General features: G+C 32.3%; 1 protein-coding gene and 1 long non-coding RNA gene across 6 annotated transcripts in view; one reads left to right on the forward strand and one right to left on the reverse strand.

Moving 5' to 3' along the window:
• Positions 1 to 13,013, reverse strand: part of DNAJB14 (DnaJ heat shock protein family (Hsp40) member B14) — a 51,426-nt gene continuing 38,413 nt past the window's right edge. Inside the window, exons 4-8 of one of the 4 annotated variants that reach the window (XM_033178275.1) lie at positions 12,286 to 12,471; positions 10,115 to 10,209; positions 9,195 to 9,304; positions 7,472 to 7,648; positions 1 to 4,882 (exon numbers count right to left, since the gene is read on the reverse strand). In XM_033178275.1, the coding sequence (XP_033034166.1) occupies positions 4,846 to 4,882; positions 7,472 to 7,648; positions 9,195 to 9,304; positions 10,115 to 10,209; positions 12,286 to 12,471 (605 nt within the window). In that variant the 3' untranslated portion in view covers positions 1 to 4,845. The other 3 variants (XM_033178253.1, XM_033178285.1, XM_033178264.1) reach the window with 3 other exon arrangements.
• LOC117064140 overlaps positions 3,833 to 13,013 on the forward strand; it is a 26,763-nt gene continuing 17,582 nt past the window's right edge. For both annotated transcript variants that reach the window (XR_004429281.1, XR_004429280.1), the window contains exon 1: positions 3,833 to 3,898. This is a non-coding gene — a long non-coding RNA (uncharacterized LOC117064140). The remainder of the gene's footprint in view (positions 3,899 to 13,013) is intronic.

The raw sequence follows: 13,013 nt of genomic DNA on the forward strand, positions 1-13,013 counted from the left end.
TTTTACAGTGAGAACAGACCTTTTTATTAATATATTGAGATAAACTACAGAGACTGAAAGACAAAAATTTATTTCATTCAGAACATTCATTAAAAATCAAATGCATTTACTTTGCGTTCTCACAGAAAATTTTATTTAAGTCTGATATAACATTAAATATTTTACAAATCAGACATTTCATTTTAAAATCTAATTTATAATCCTGAATGCATTATAGACAAAGTAAGCTCTCCTTTACCAGTTTCATTTAACTTATACAAGGCTTCCATTATAATTCCATCAAACCTTAAAAATTACCTGCAGCGTTTAAAAACACGTAAAGTAAATGGAAAGAAAGTCTTATGCAGCAATCCAAAAACTAAAACCAGAAATTGGCAAGAAGCATTTCTTAATACAGATAAACTGCAAAATATCATTTATTTGTGTTTCTTTCTTCTCACTGGTTTAATCATCCTATTCAAAATAATTCTTTTTGAAACTAATAATTACAATACTCCAATGTCACTGAAAATCTCTATGATTTTAATTGTGTACTTAAATGGCAAAGTAGAATATCAGATTGAAATGTACAGTCTTGTGCTGAAGTGAATGAGGCTTGCCATGCCAGGTGTCATCTGCTATGCAGTTACAAGACATCTTGGCAATTAGTCATCCCAGTTTTTACTAACTTACTAAACAAGGACATTTCAAGAAATACTTCTTAACCCTATATATTTCCAGATGGCTGGATATAGAAAGATATAATTATGTTTGAAGCATGGACCTTGTAATAGGAATCTCTGCATTAAAATATGAAAAAGAGCAACAGAAAGAATTCACACCAATGAAATTGTGTTGATTAATTTTCAAAGTTAGAAATAAAAATATCCACTGCTAATGGAAGCCCTGCACTGTGCAAACATAGTGTGGTATATATTAAACAATCACACATTTGAGGTATTAGCTGGAAAAAAATATATATATACACCTGTACATAGACACATCCACAGAATATTCACAAATCTATTGGCCCCAACACCAGCAGATAGTCATATTAAATAAAAAAAATCACATACCAACAGGAAAAAGTTACACATAGGGAATTTACAAAAAATGTGGTGCTATAATCCTTAATATAAGGAGTATGTTTTGAATTAATGTTTTGAGGAAAAGTGTTTCCATTTATATGAAAGTTATCTATTTAATAGTAATACAACCAAAAAGGAAGCTGAATTCTAGGACTGTTTTGCCTGCCAAATTATTGAAGGGATGAGCAAGAATTCCTTGAAAAGCCTCATTCTATCCTTTTTCTTTGTAACTAGAAATTAGAATTTAAAATGTTGGAAATTATTGCCAGATTACTTTCTTTTCATTGGTTTATAGGGAATTTTATGGATTTTAACTACGCAATAGTCCAATGTGGTCAACAGACATGGTTTTTCAGCTGTTGAATGAAAATTAAAATATGTATTGTTGACTTTCATTAGTTTTTCTGTTCAGATAAGAAAAAAGATTATGAATTCCCTTTCAGTTTGCTTCACTCAGTATGAAGATAGCTAGTAGTAATAGGATAGTACTGAACCCAAGCTTCACATGGGGAAGCTCAACAAATGTACAAATTCTCCTCTTTTAACCATTTGGTCCTTGGACATAAAACTTGCTTAACTGGCAAGATGGCTCACTTGGTCCTCAAGCCAACATCAAGAAATATTTAGCTGTCTTAACACAGGTGGGAGTTTTTTTTTTTTAATGAAATACATAAGAATCCATTAAGTAACATCAGCATGTCATATGTGTTAAATAGCTTCATTTAAAAATATTACAGATCAACAGAAGGGAAATAAAAAACTTAATCATTTCTCTCAGTAACTACTTTACAAACTAGTGTAATTAAAGATTTAACTGGAAGAAAAATTAAGCATAAAAGTATAATTAAAGTAAAAAGCTGGTATTCCACATTCCCGTTCCTATGAACACCTGAGCTGACACAAAAGCTGAGTAGTTTAATGCACTGGCATATATATGCCTTAAGGACTGTACTTTTCTCTACCAAATCTTTGTAAATCATAAACAAGCATGTAATGATTATGAAACAAATATTTAGGCGTTCAAATGTAATCTGTTTACAAAACATATTCACTTATTAGATGAATCCAACTTGACATTTTTCATTGTTGAGAATTCAGTTCACATTTAATCAAACTACATTCTGAAATTTACAAATGACTAAATGACTAGCACCAGTCTATTTGGGAATTAAGGAATCAAAAGAAGAGGAGAAAGGTACTATTTTCATTTCCCCCAAACCCTCACAAGGACAATAATGTTTGTGTGTATATGCATTGGTGTATTTGTGTGTGTTTATGTAAAAAGGGGTAAAAATGTAAAGCATTAATAAATATAACTGCTGCTAAACTGTTAGAATACCAGTTAGAAGAGCTAATAAAGCAATATTTAAAGATTGAGGACTTTTAGGTGGTCATTAGAATGAGCCAATGAAATTGCCAAGTTCAGGTAGTTAAAAATAAGATGGCAAAATGTTGGGATTTTTATTATAAAAAAGCAGCAAACATGAAAATCTTTTATCTCAAGATATCTAAACTCTTCTTACTTTGTATGATTAACTCCAAATTATAAGACACTTGTTGAGCTTTTACACCATGATATAGATGATATTAAGGACTGAATCTTTACTTGCATACTTCATATGTGGCTTAAATTGTCAGGCACTCAGTCTGTCATTTCTCACTGCAGAAAATTTTATCAAACACATTTTCCCTAGCATTTTATGAAATTTAATGGAATGCAGCAATGCAACTGAAATATAATACCGTCCAAAAGCCATGTATGACTTTATAATATACACTTTATGGTATCACTTAACTTTGTATAATAACTTCACCTATCTCCTTAAAGCTGGGATTAAGGGAAAAAGAATCAGTCAACAAGAAGGTAAGTTCACAGAATTATCAGCCATAATAGTGTAAATTTGCCATTAAAATTAGAAAAATAGACGAAATATTTTTCATTCAAGTTTTCATAAATTTTCTGATACATATGAACTTTCAAAGTTAATTAAAATGCCATGAACTTAGTTTTTTAAAAAAACTCTACAGGCTCAACAAAATATTTAAAATTGTATTTTCTCTTAAGCACTGTGTGTTTTTTTTTTTAAGGTAACATTTCTAAGAGCAAGTTGGTTAAGCTGTCTAGTTTTCCTATGACAGTATGTTGTTTAGTTTAACCTACTAATTCAATCAGGCATTTCTATTGATTCACTTGGAAAAGGGGATACAACAGAACATTTTTAAGAGATCATTTTAGCAGTTTTATTCAACAGATGCCATAAATTAACTACATTCAGAAAAAAATGTTAAACAAAGAACAAAGCCACCCTATCTAGCATTCTCTCACTCACAAAGAAGTACCAAAGATATGTTTATGTTCCATTAACCAAGTATGAAGCAAAATCATTAAAATATTACAACTGCTAACCACAGAAGACTAGAAATCAAATAGTTTCATATCCAGTATACAGGCACCAAAAACTTCAATTTCCGGTGTTTGTTTTTTTTCTAATTCATATTATGGATTTACTTACAAGGAGCTTATTCCTATAGGATTAATACAATTACTCAATGGTGAATAGACTTTAGCTCAGAATTTTTAAAGGATGATTTGCTTTAAGTTACTATTCTACCTGCTGCTCTATTTCTGCTCACACTTGCATATGGCCAAACAGATCATGCTCTGATCAGGTAAGTATACTGTAATCTACTTATATGTTTAGGAGTTGGCATAGGGTTAAAAGGCACAAAGCTATATTTTAGTACTCATTTTTCTTATTATTTGTAGGAGAACTTCTTTGGATCCTGCTTAAATGATCACCAAGAAACTGCAAATTCCTATGGGGGAAAATGTGAGTCCTCTTCATAAATTTTAGCAGTCTTCAAGGACATATACATCAAAATTTGGTGGCCTTTTACGTATTGGAATTATAAATGACATAACTGCACTTTACTGTTCAACACCCTTTTAGTTTAATATTTATAGCCATTTCCTCATATTTTCTTTAAAATCTATCAGTATAGCATTTCATTTCTATGCATGTATATGTATAGTAATTCATAAAACTAAATAGCAAACTGATATTCTACACCAGTTCATTTATCTCAATATATATTTTGGAATATAACGGCAATATTAAAAATATCAATTCCCTCTAAGCTGATAATACTATAAGATTTTACACAAAGTTAAAGTTTTTTCTTTTTGGAAAAGTTTCATTGTTTAAAGTTCACATATTTGACACCTTGATAAGGAAAATGTAAATGTGTCATATAACATTTATTCCATCAATTTAAACTGAAGTGTCTCATGGAGCTAAACACTAAAGGAATTTAAATAAAAAAGCAGTGACCTGTATGTACACAAAATGATCATTCCATAAATATTTACATGACAAGGGAAAAAATGGAGAATCACTAAAACTGGAAATTGCTACAGGTGTGATAATCCTTTCTCAAGACATTTTAGTTAGGAATCATGTAAGCTTTTAAAATGAAAATAATTGTAGAAGCATAACTAAAATATTCCATTTTAGTTTTCAACTACTATTTAAAGGAGCCAGTAGGTCATAAACAGTCCAAGATTTCAGGAACCACCTATGCAGTTTAGTTTTCAGTATCAAATCTTTTTCTTCATCTCTCATGATGAAACTAAACTTACTTACAGAAAAAATAAAGAGTACGCTAAAAGGTATAAATAAAAATTCCAGTTCATCCTCCTTTATAAAGACTGGTAAGCCGCTCTAATTCTTTACAGTTATCCATGCTCAAGGCATCTGCCTTCCTTCGGAGTCGATCATCACGGTACACTTTTGCTGCATACTGCATATCTGTTTCTGTTAAGAAAGAAAAATATTTTGCTAATTGAATAAAATTTTTGTCACCTAGCTGCTTAAGCTCAAGTGATGCTTTACAGGAGCCCTTCGATATATTTTGATTAACTGACTTAAAAAAATGCAAGTACAACTCCTAAAAGCCGTTTTAGTAGGAAAAAAATTTTTTAATGAAGACTTTATCTGAAGTCTAGCAGGTAAACAAACACAGAAAAGAAATAAGGATAGAATCCTGTCAATTCACGTTGGAATCCTTTCTCTCTACTCCTGTTCCCCAGTGGATTAAAAACTACTCCTCTGAAGCATCATCTTGGCCTCTTTTCCTAAAAATATTACATGCTTTTCAATACTGCCAGTGGTTGTTTTTGCTGTGGCCTTCTGTTAAGATTTCAGATTATCCCAAGACTTAAGTATTTAATACAAACATTTTAAATCTTGTTCTGAGTTTACTTAAATTAAAAAATACATATAATAATGTTACTGAAGGAACACAGATTTAAAAAATGTTTGTTATATGATCATAATATTGCTATTCAGCAAATAAGTACTTCTGAGGCTTCCTTCAGTGTGTAGACAGCACAGCTACTAATGATATACAGACTACAAATCAAAATTCTTCAAGGAGTATTCCTTGTTTTTTCCTGTTACTCTCAGTCATTTCACTGTTTATTAATACCTGTAAAGACTAGGAGCACTTAAAGAAGATTTAACAAAAAAAGAAATCAGTTACTTTCTGGAACACAGTGGTCAAAGTAGAAGACATCTGGTTTATATGGATTAGTCAAGATCACATTAAAAATATACTCACAGTTAAGAGAGCATTGCATTTGTAAAAATCTCCAGAAATAATCTTTACTAAATCAACAACTAGGATTAACAACTCAATCAATATCATACTATGCCTTTTATTTACACATAATGCACTTATATCTATTTATAGATGATTCTTCCTAAAGCAGAAATTTGAGACTTAGAAAAACCAAAGTTCACACTGCTAACAAATGGCAGAGTGTAGATTCCAATCCAACTCTCCAATGCCTAGCCTAATATTCTTTCCATCATTTAAAGTACTGCTTGGGCTGGATAATTTTTTTGTTGTGGGGGGCCTGTCCTGTGCATTGTAGGATGTTTAGCAGCATCCCTGACCTTAACCCGCTAGATGCCAGTAGCAATCCCTTTCCATTCCCATCCCATGATGACACACAAAACTATCTCCAGACATTACCAAACATCTCTAGAGATGGGTAGGGTGGAGGGAGGGTGGCAACTCATTCCCAGCTGAAAACCTAAAAGTCACTAGTCTAATGTAACCTTCTCCACACTGAAGACAGACTGATTTCACAAACTCATTGAGTTAGAAGTCAAGGAGGTCACATCTCTAACTGCCACTATATAGAGGAAAAAACCAAGACCAGAGAGGTTAAGGACTCTCTTGGAAGTTACATTTTATCAACTCTTCCCTAGCAAGGGGGAGATGATGATAATCGCTGACATTTTCTGAGCATTTACTATGTGTGAAGTATTTTATTGCCTGATTTAATTTTCACAACAAACCCCATAAAGCTGGTTATTTCTGAGAAGACTTTGGAGCACAGGGCCTGGATTCTAGAGACAAATTGTCTGGTTTTGAATTACAAACAACCTCTATGACCTTGGGCCAGTTAGTAATCTCTCTTTGCTTCAGTTTCTTCATGTGTAAAATGAGTATAATAACCTCACAGGGTTGTTGTGGAGATTAAATGAATTAATACTTATAACATGCTTGGGACAGTGACTGAAACAGTAGGCATTATATAAATGATAGCTATTATTTCCTCCGCCCACTCATCATCACCCATTTTACACATGAAATAAACTCATAGAGGTTACAATTCGTCAGCTAAAAATTTCAGAGCTAGGATTCAACTTTACTCTGTTTAATTCCAAAGTCAGTTCTCCTTACACTACACTATATGGTCTACATTATTATTCATAACAATGGTCACAAAAACAAGAACCACAACACTCAGTTCACGTGCAACTTCTCAGCAGATTCTTATGGTCAATCTTTATAGATGGAACTGTTCCTTAAATTAAGAAAACTGAGGCTGGAAAAGCCTAAGCAAATTAAGTGTTCCGAAGAGCCTCTCTGTGAACAAAGTAAAGAAAAATGAAATGTCAACAAAACTCATTGTACATTAAATTCTAAATACTAAAGCTAAATTAACAAAGAGTTTCAAACTTAACCCTGAAAACAGGATGCATCTTAAAATTGATGACATAGTTTATCTGCCAGGATTTTTTTTCTTTCTTGGTGGTACATAAAAGAATGATGTGTCTTACGATGGATATTATCAATACAATAAAATTTGGTATTACTTATTCAACCAAATATTTATTGATAACAACAATACACAAGTACCATTTATTAAGTCCTTACTATGTGTCAATTCCTGTGTTAGGCCACATGTATATAAAATACATGATCTCATTTAAGTACTGTGCTCCAATTACATGCCAGGGAATTCCAGAACATTCCTTGAATAGGGAAATCTACATTAATCAGTTCCAAAGACTGTGAATAAGTTTTAAAATGTTAAACCCATGACAAACTTACTTTGTTGTCTTTCTTTCCAGCAATTATTTCGAATATTAGTCACATAGTCTTCTTCCACACTCTTTTCTACCTTTTGTAATAACATTCCTTTATATTCATTTTTAAAGTCCTTGTTGACATAATAAACAACACCCAAGTTTTCTGTCTGCATTTTAATAGTCTGCCCTGTTCCACTGTAAAAGAGATGCAGCATCATTATTTTAATTAAAATTGGACATTCCAATATGCTACTATAAACCAAGCAGACAAAAACAATGAACAATCATTGAAAAGTTAATATTGGTAATACAGGTTGAGCATCCCTAATCCAAAAATCTGAAATCCAAAATGCTCTAAAACTAAGACTTTCTGAGCATCGACAAGATGGCACAAGTGAAAAATTCCAAAGCTGACCTCATATGATGGGTCACCTTTTAATCAAAACACAGCACCATAGGTGGAAACTAAAAGCCTGTAGTTGTTTGTTGTTGCTATTGTTTAACAGCTAACACAGGTATTCTGGTGATGCTACTATGCTGGTTAGTTAACCCTGAACACATCATTTTTTCACTGTTAAATATTTATATGTGAATTAGAGTAAGAAAATGGTTGCTTATCAGTAGCATATAAATCCAGAGTCAGGAATGATGCCAAACAACCACAGGTTGTCCACATGGGTGGCTGAGATTGTGATACCTTTGCTTTCTGATAGTTCAATGTATACAAACTTTGTTTCATGTACAAAGTTACTAAAAATATTGTATAAAATTACCTTCAAGCTATGTGTATAGAGTATATATAAAACATAAATTTCATTTTTAGACTTGGGTACCATTCTCAAGACATCTGATAAAATATACGCAAATATTACAAAATCTGAAAAAATCCAAAATCCAAAACACTTCTGGTCCCAAGCATTTTGGATAGGAAATACTCAACCTGTAATTTATTTACGTTGTCAAATTGCCCAAAACAATGATTTCATGTCACAAAAAGTAACCACACTTTTAAATATACTATGCTTTTATAAAGTTATCACAATTTTTCATTAATAAAAATCTTATTTGGAATAAAGTAATTCTTATTTTTAGACCAATGTGATTGTAATACTGTAAAATCACTGCCAATATGATTTTTATTATTTTTTCTTTATCTGCTTTTTATTTGTTCATGCTGCTGTAACAGCCAATACGATGTTATAGTTTCCTTTATGTTCACTGTATTAAAGTTGTCTAGAATGGATGCTGTATTAAATTTCCTTTATGTCCAGACCTCTTATATATAAAGTATATGGTGAAAAAAATACACCATATAAAAGTAATATTTGCTTTTATTTAATCAATATTTTGCAAAATGAAGAGTAAAGTCATTTTCCCCTTAATGATATAAAACTATGTAAGATCAATCATTGCTCTTTTTGTCTTTAAAGTAGTTTTGTCCTTTAGAGTATTTTTTGCCTTTCATGGCAACACATTACCTACCACATTAAATTGTTATCAAGTTCAAATATAGCATTTCTGTCCTTATCCACAGTGGGAGAATAGAAATATAAATTAACAACATAAGACAAATTTATTACTTAAAGTAACTAATTTAAACATTAGATAGAAATTTAAAATCTGGTACACTTGCAGTAACAGATTTGGCACTTCAAAGTTTACACAAGCACAAGCTCTTTAAAGGAAGCTAGGTCAGAAATAGCAACAATTTATTTTTGTAAAACTTCACTTAGCTACTTACGATCTGGGATATAAGGAATAAGGAGGATTAGAGACCATCAATTGGCTTAATAATGACACGAGGATCAATACAATTATGGGCATCAGCTGGATAAACACAGAAAAACCTCCCTATAAAAAATCATCAAAGAATAACAAATTGTAATATAACTGTAGTTGTTAATAATCCAACAGTTGTCATACATTTTGAAGCAGAAAGAGCATTTGATATCATGTAGTTCAGTGCTTTCAAATCTGCTAACAATACCAATGGGGTGATTCTTAAATATAACTGCCCAGGCACATCACCAGTAGATTCTGATTTTTAAAACACTGATAAAATTTGATTTCATTTTATAGATTAGGAAGTCCTCATTTCTTTCTCTCCTTCTTTCCCGACTCCCTCCCCCGACACACAGAGAGACTCTATCAATATGCTGCAGGCTGTAAAACTATGTTTTACCTTGGATTTGAGGGTAGAAGATGGGAGCTGATGAGTGGCAAAGCTGGGGGCCAGGTCTTTTAATTTCTAGTCTAGTGCTCTTTCCATTTACCTTTCCACTTCATGTAATTAAACTGCTATAGGCAATTAGGTATAACTGCATTAGAACAAGGAAAGTTACCTCCAATTCAAGTTTTTCAGTATTCTAAATTCTTCAGGGCCAACAATAACAAGTTGCCTTCACAACATGCACAGTGCAGGTGTACCTTCATTAGAATCATAGATAACAAATCTAAAGGGGTCATACTATCCAACCACCCAGGGCTGACCTCTCCTCCTATTCCTACAATATCCCTAAGGATTTTCTAGTCTCTACCAAACACCTCTAGTAAGAGAAAAACTCATTATTTCCTACAACAACTTGCCCTCTTTCCAGACAACTCTAATTGCTTTTCCTGAGCTGAAATTTGCCATTTTATGATTTCTAGTTATAAACATACATCTCCTCTTTCCTCTTCTCTTTCATGTCCACTATGTCGATGCTGATGTTGTTGGCTATAACCAGCTCTTCCATTTGAAAAAGAATGTACACTACCTAAAAGATTAAAAGCAAGGTTAAATTAGAGACAGCATTTATGATCAGAAAAAGTATATTTTCTTTCACATTTTTCTTTAATTATTAAAAATTAGTAAAATAATGCATGTTTATTTTCAGTAGTAAATACTTATTGCCCTCTCCTCTTGTAAGTGAAGGGTGGATAGAAATAGGAATGATTCTTCCCAATCTGCTTCCTTTACAGGTAGAAGTTCCTTCTTTATGAAAACTTGACTAAGAGTTTCTCTACACACATAGAGGTTTTTATAAACCTCTTTTGTTTATGACTAGTTGTTTTTATAAATGTTGGATTATTACTTTGAAACTTTGCTTTTTGCATTTATCAATGAATCATAAACATCTCTAGAAATCAAAAGATAGTATTCAAATTCATTGTTTAAAAATAGCTCTATAATATATCTTGGTATAGATGGACCACAATTTATTCAAACATTCTCTTGCTGATAAACATTCAAGTTGTTTTCATAGAAGATGAGCAATCAGAAATGGCTACCATTGACAAACTATGTTAAAACTAGCAAAATAACTGCAAATCAAATATCAGAAGAAAATTTACTATTGCCTGAAAGATTTCTGATTGTTCCTAGTATATTTCCAGTCAAAATTACTAGTTTTAACAATTTTTCTGTAATTATATATTCTAACATGTCAAAACACAGGTTATATTTTCAGTCATTAATTTGCATTTATATATCCTCTTTCCTTCAAGGATGCTTTGCAAAACGTCCTATCAATGACCACAACCCTGCCGGGCATGGTGGCTCCCCTCTGTAATCCCAGCACAGGATTTGGGAGGCTAAGGTGGGAGGATTGCTTGAGGCCAGGAGTTCAAGAACAGCCTGGACAACTCAGCAAGACCCTATCTCTACAAAAGTTTTTAAAAACTTAGTCAGACATGGTGGTACATGCCTGTAGTCAGCAGCTTGGGAGGCTGAGGTGGGAGGATTGGTGGAACCTAGGATTTTGAGGCTGCACTGAGCTATGATCATCCCAGTGTATTCCAGCCTAGGCAACAGAGCAAGACCCTGTTTCTATTAAAAAATAAAAAGAAATGACCACAACCTTTCTCAATAATATTCAGAGAGGGCCACCAGGTCCAATTACATTGCTACATTCATGAAGATTCTCCTAATGTTGAATGGGATTTACTTCAGCACCTGAAGTAAATTTTGTAAACAAGACTAAAGCTATAATTTTAAGTACCTTAGAGGAGCTATATTCAAGGAAAATAGATTTCCACAGTACAGTAAGTCCGCACTTAATGTCATCCAGAGGTCCTTGGAAACTGCAACTTCAAGTAAACATGATGTACTATATGCCTTAGCAATTTAACTCTTGTTTATATCAATTAGCCTGTGGTAAAATTAGTTGTTATACAGAACATTGTTTCACTTACAGTCACAGTTTCCAAAAACCTTATGTTAAGTGACCACTTACTGTAAATGTAAGTAGAGTTTAATACTATTTATGTTGGTAGTATAAAATCTATCTATTTAGTGATATCACTACAATATTTCACTTTGATAGTCTAGTTAAAGTTAGCTATTTCTATGTTAATTTAACTTTAAAAATCCACTTACTTTGAATATAACCTATGAATCAGACTTTCTACTGTTTAAATGGGAAGAGATGAGTACCTCTACATAAATCCAAATTAGTCAACTATAATATTATTGATAAAATACGTACAAAGATTTCTAGAGAAGCAATGTCAAATAGTCATCTGGGTTTAAGAAAACCATTCATAATGGTAATAGTACTTACCTAAGACACAGACATTACATTTCATGCTTACATTCCCTTTCAGCTTTATATAAAATACAGAATATCCGTACTCTTCATTTTTTTTTAATTAAAATATGTTCTAGGAAAAAGGCAGGCTATTGTAAAAGTAATAACCCTAACATTTTTCTCCTGCTTTCATGAAAAACCATCACAGGATCATAACACTACAAGAAATGTAGGAGAAAAGATAGATACATCTCTAAATAATGTAACTAGAGATAAGACTCTGTAGCTTCATAAAATATAGTATCTATAATTACATTAAAATACCTGAAGGAAATCCACCCCCAAAAAATATATTAAACAAGTCTTCTGGAGTTATATCAGCTTCACAACCTCTATGGAAATTAAATCTGCCATTGTTTTGGTGGTTACATGCTTGTTCTTCATTGCCCGTGAGGTCATACTGTTTTCGCTTTTCTGGATTACTTAAAACAGCATAAGCATTTCCAATCTCTGAAAAAGTAATGAGTAAAAGTTGGTAAGCAAAGTTTTTATATTATAAAAGTCTACCCCACATAAAAACTAATGTCATGCTGGAAAAAAAAAAAAGACTACCTGAAACTAATCCAGAAAATTGTTAAAAATAAGTTCTTTTAAAAATATACATTGTGTGCAATTACACGTATTATCTCTCAATACAACTTTTTATACCAAACAGACAAGTCTCTCTACTGCCTTGAAAACAAAGGAATATCCATCTTCCTTTTTTAATATTGTGCTCCATCTCCTAAAATCCTGCCTCTTAAGCCATTCTTCAAGTGGTTTAAACAAATAACAATAGCAGTACCTAAGAACTGCCAGGCTCTGCACCCAATACCTTATTACATTGTCCATTATTATCCCCACTTTACAAATGAGGGCCCTGAAATTCAAGAACTCAAATTCTTCTTAGCACAATAAGTACACTCTATGCAGCCTATACCAAAAATCTTTTTTTGTACCCTGGAGCCTGAATGAGCTATTCTTTCATTCTATCATCCCACACAACTTATCCC

Source organism: Trachypithecus francoisi, unplaced genomic scaffold (assembly GCF_009764315.1).
Source record: "Trachypithecus francoisi isolate TF-2019V2 unplaced genomic scaffold, Tfra_2.0 Contig01566, whole genome shotgun sequence".
NCBI lineage: Eukaryota > Metazoa > Chordata > Mammalia > Primates > Cercopithecidae > Trachypithecus > Trachypithecus francoisi.